This window comes from Phragmites australis, chromosome 4, assembly GCF_958298935.1.
Source record: "Phragmites australis chromosome 4, lpPhrAust1.1, whole genome shotgun sequence".
Lineage (NCBI taxonomy): Eukaryota > Viridiplantae > Streptophyta > Magnoliopsida > Poales > Poaceae > Phragmites > Phragmites australis.
The window spans coordinates 18,593,044-18,596,248 of record NC_084924.1 but is presented as its reverse complement, the minus strand read 5'-3'; the positions used below and the strand labels follow the sequence as shown (position 1 = coordinate 18,596,248).

The following is a 3,205-nucleotide window of genomic DNA, read 5'->3' as shown; positions in this document are numbered from 1 at the left end:
GCCGTCAGCCGCCGAACGGAGGGACACGTGGCGCGTTGTTTGCCGAGTGCCCGAATTCGTCGAGTGTTTTTTCTCAATTTTGCCGAGTGCTATTGTTTGCCGAGTGTTTTTTTAGGTATTTACCGAGTGCCTAATTGTTTACCGAGTGCTTTCGTCGGGCACTCGACGTAGGTGGTTGTTTGCCGAGTGCCCGATATAATGCACTCGGCATACACGTAGGCACTCGACATACACATCGATTCCGGTAGTGCATCTAGTAAGAAATGATTTCTTGGAGACACGTGACCCATGCACAAGATGAACATCGCCACACAGACACCAACCGGCAATAATGGACATACTGAAAAGGGCCTCTTTCTGCATTCCTATAATTTCGCCAACATGCTACTTCAGCACCAATAGCTGGCTGCAAACTTCCCCATCCCTGGCCAATAATGGACATCATGATCCCGTTTCTAGTTTTCTTCTTCCTCGCCCTCGTCAAGTTCATCAGCCGCCATGCCACACCATCGCGCACAAAGCAGCCAGCTCTTCGCCTCCCACCGGGGCCATGGCAGCTGCCAATCATCGGAAGCCTGCACCACCTCCTCCTGTCACGCTTCAGCGATCTGCCTCACCGGGCACTGCGCGAGATGTCCGCAATATACGGGCCACTCATGCTCCTCCGCTTTGGCTCCGTGCCTACGCTGGTGGTCTCCTCGGCCGAGGCTGCTAGGGAGGTCATGAGGACACACGATATCGCTTTCTGCAGCCGCCACCTGAGCGCCACCCTCGACATCATCAGTTGCGGTGGCCAAGGCATCCTCTTCTCCCCCTACAACGACCGGTGGCGTCATCTCCGTAAGGTGTGCATGCTCGAGCTCTTCAACCAGCGTCGCGTGCTCTCGATCCGGCCCGTCCGGGAAGACGAGGTGGCGCGCCTCCTCCACAACATATCCAGCGAGTGTGGCAATGGCCACCCCATCAACCTCAGTGAGGGAATCTGCCGCATGATAAATGACATCGTCGTACGCACGTCCATCGGCGCTCGGTGCAAGTACCGGGACGAATTCTTGCATGAGCTCGATGAAGCAGTGCGGCTGACCGGCGGGTTTAATCTGGCTGACTTGTACCCATCCTCGCGGCTCGTGCGCCGGCTAAGCGCGGCCGCGAGGGACATGGGAAGGTGCCAAAGGAACATCTACCGTATCATCAAGAGTATCATGCATGAGCGTGCTGTCACACCGACGCCGGAGCTAGAGGAGGACCTCCTCGGTGTCCTCTTGAGGCTGCAGAGGGAAGGTGGCCTGCAGTTTGCTCTCACCGACGAGATACTCAGCACCGTCATTTTCGTAAGATCAGCTTATTTAACTTGACGACTTCGATGCATATATAATTTTACTATCAATTCTTTTGACTTTAAATTTGTTTTCAATTTACATTTCAACAAAAATGAAATTTTCTCACATTGATATTGCAGGATATTTTTGCTGCCGGGAGTGAGACGTCATCAACAGTACTAGTATGGGCCATGTCCGAGCTCATTAAGAATCCACGAGTCTTGCAGAAAGCACAGTCAGAGGTGAGAGAGACGTTTAAAGGACGAGACAAGTTATGTGAAGATGATATGGTCAATTTAAGCTATCTACATTTGGTGCTCAAGGAGGCTTTAAGGTTGCACGCTCCAGCACCATTGTTGCTCCCCCGACAGTGTCGTGAGACATGTCAAGTTATGGGTTACGACGTGACGAAGGGAACCAAGGTATTTGTGAACGTTTGGGCAATAGCAAGGGACAACAAGTTATGGGATGATGCCGAGGAATTCAGGCCAGAAAGGTTTGATGGTAGCAGTATTGATTTTAGAGGCACTGACTTTGAGTACACTCCATTTGGCGCAGGCAGGAGAATATGCCCTGGCATCATGCACGGGCTGGCGAACATGGAGCTGGTGCTCGCTAGCCTTCTTTATCACTTCGATTGGGAGCTGCCCGTTGGGGTCACCTATGAACAGCTTGACATGACAGAGGCCTTTGGTATAACAGTAAGAAGGAAGTCTAGGCTGTGGCTGCAGGCAAAACCTCGCATTAATTTTCTATCTAATCCCAAATAAGTTGTTGATCTGCGCTATGAAAAATAATTGTAGCTATGTTTTCTATTTGCTCCACTAGTCAATAAATCGAAGTTACTTAAATCGTTGCAACACAGATGGCAATTATTGTATATTATCAGTTGTACCACCCGACAATAAATACATGCAGAATTTGGTACTATGCAACACAGAGTGCAATTATTGTCTGTTCTTTCATCGCCAAGAAAAAAAAAACAGTTTACAGAAAGTAAGAATATGAGGGTCAGTACAAACAAGGTTTCGTCAGTAAAAACTAAAGCAAGAAAAACATTACACTCTCATACCGTACCCCTATTTACACGTAGCAGCCCCAGAGTTGCATATGATATTGTGAGTATGGCACGAACGTGCAATGAACGACATAGATGAATCTTGTAATGAAGCACTTGTCCTAGTAGATAAGGAATCCTAATAGCCAACCTGTGTTAAGTCCTAACTAGGGTAGAATTTGAAGCACGTAATATTACACATTTATAATTAATATATATATATATGTATGTATGTATGTATGTATGTATGTATGTATGTATGTATATGTATATGTGTATATATATATATATATATATATATATATATATATATATATATATATATATATATATATATATATATATATATATATATATATATATTGAACTTACGCATACATCAGTATTTCTCTTTCTTGTAGCTTTGTCAATCCACGTTATCAAATCCGGTAGTGGCCAATTAATTATTCATCAGGTGTGTATACACTGCATGGGTCATGATTGTGTTTATTTTTTCAGGTAGCGCCCAAAAATCAGAAAATTATGTGTCAATATTTGCACGTTGCACCGGGAGCTTGGTTCGTACCAAAAATTTCGCCCCTTCTTTAATGATTGATCATCAAATAATTGTTGCAACGTGCAACTTGACGTTGCCAATGTCGATTCACTCACCTCACCGAACAAGAAACGCCTCACGACACCGAATGAACAAAGATCCGAGCCGCTCAGACACTCAGCAAAAGTCTGAATAAAATCAGGCAAACGCAAGATGAACTACAATAACTGAAACTGGGCACTGAAAGACTCAGAATTTTTGTGCTGCTTCTTCACCATTTGCAGCGGGGTTTTC

General features: G+C 45.8%; 1 protein-coding gene across 1 annotated transcript; it reads left to right on the top strand.

Annotated features, from left to right (window-relative positions):
• The first annotated feature begins 335 nt into the window (after positions 1 to 335).
• Positions 336 to 2,269, top strand: LOC133915865 (dolabradiene monooxygenase-like). The gene is made up of 2 exons (XM_062359231.1): positions 336 to 1,331; positions 1,460 to 2,269. Exons 1-2 carry the CDS (start codon positions 435 to 437, stop codon positions 2,087 to 2,089), a joined length of 1,527 nt encoding a protein of 508 aa, XP_062215215.1. The 5' UTR covers positions 336 to 434; the 3' UTR covers positions 2,090 to 2,269.
• Positions 2,270 to 3,205: the final 936 nt, after the last annotated feature.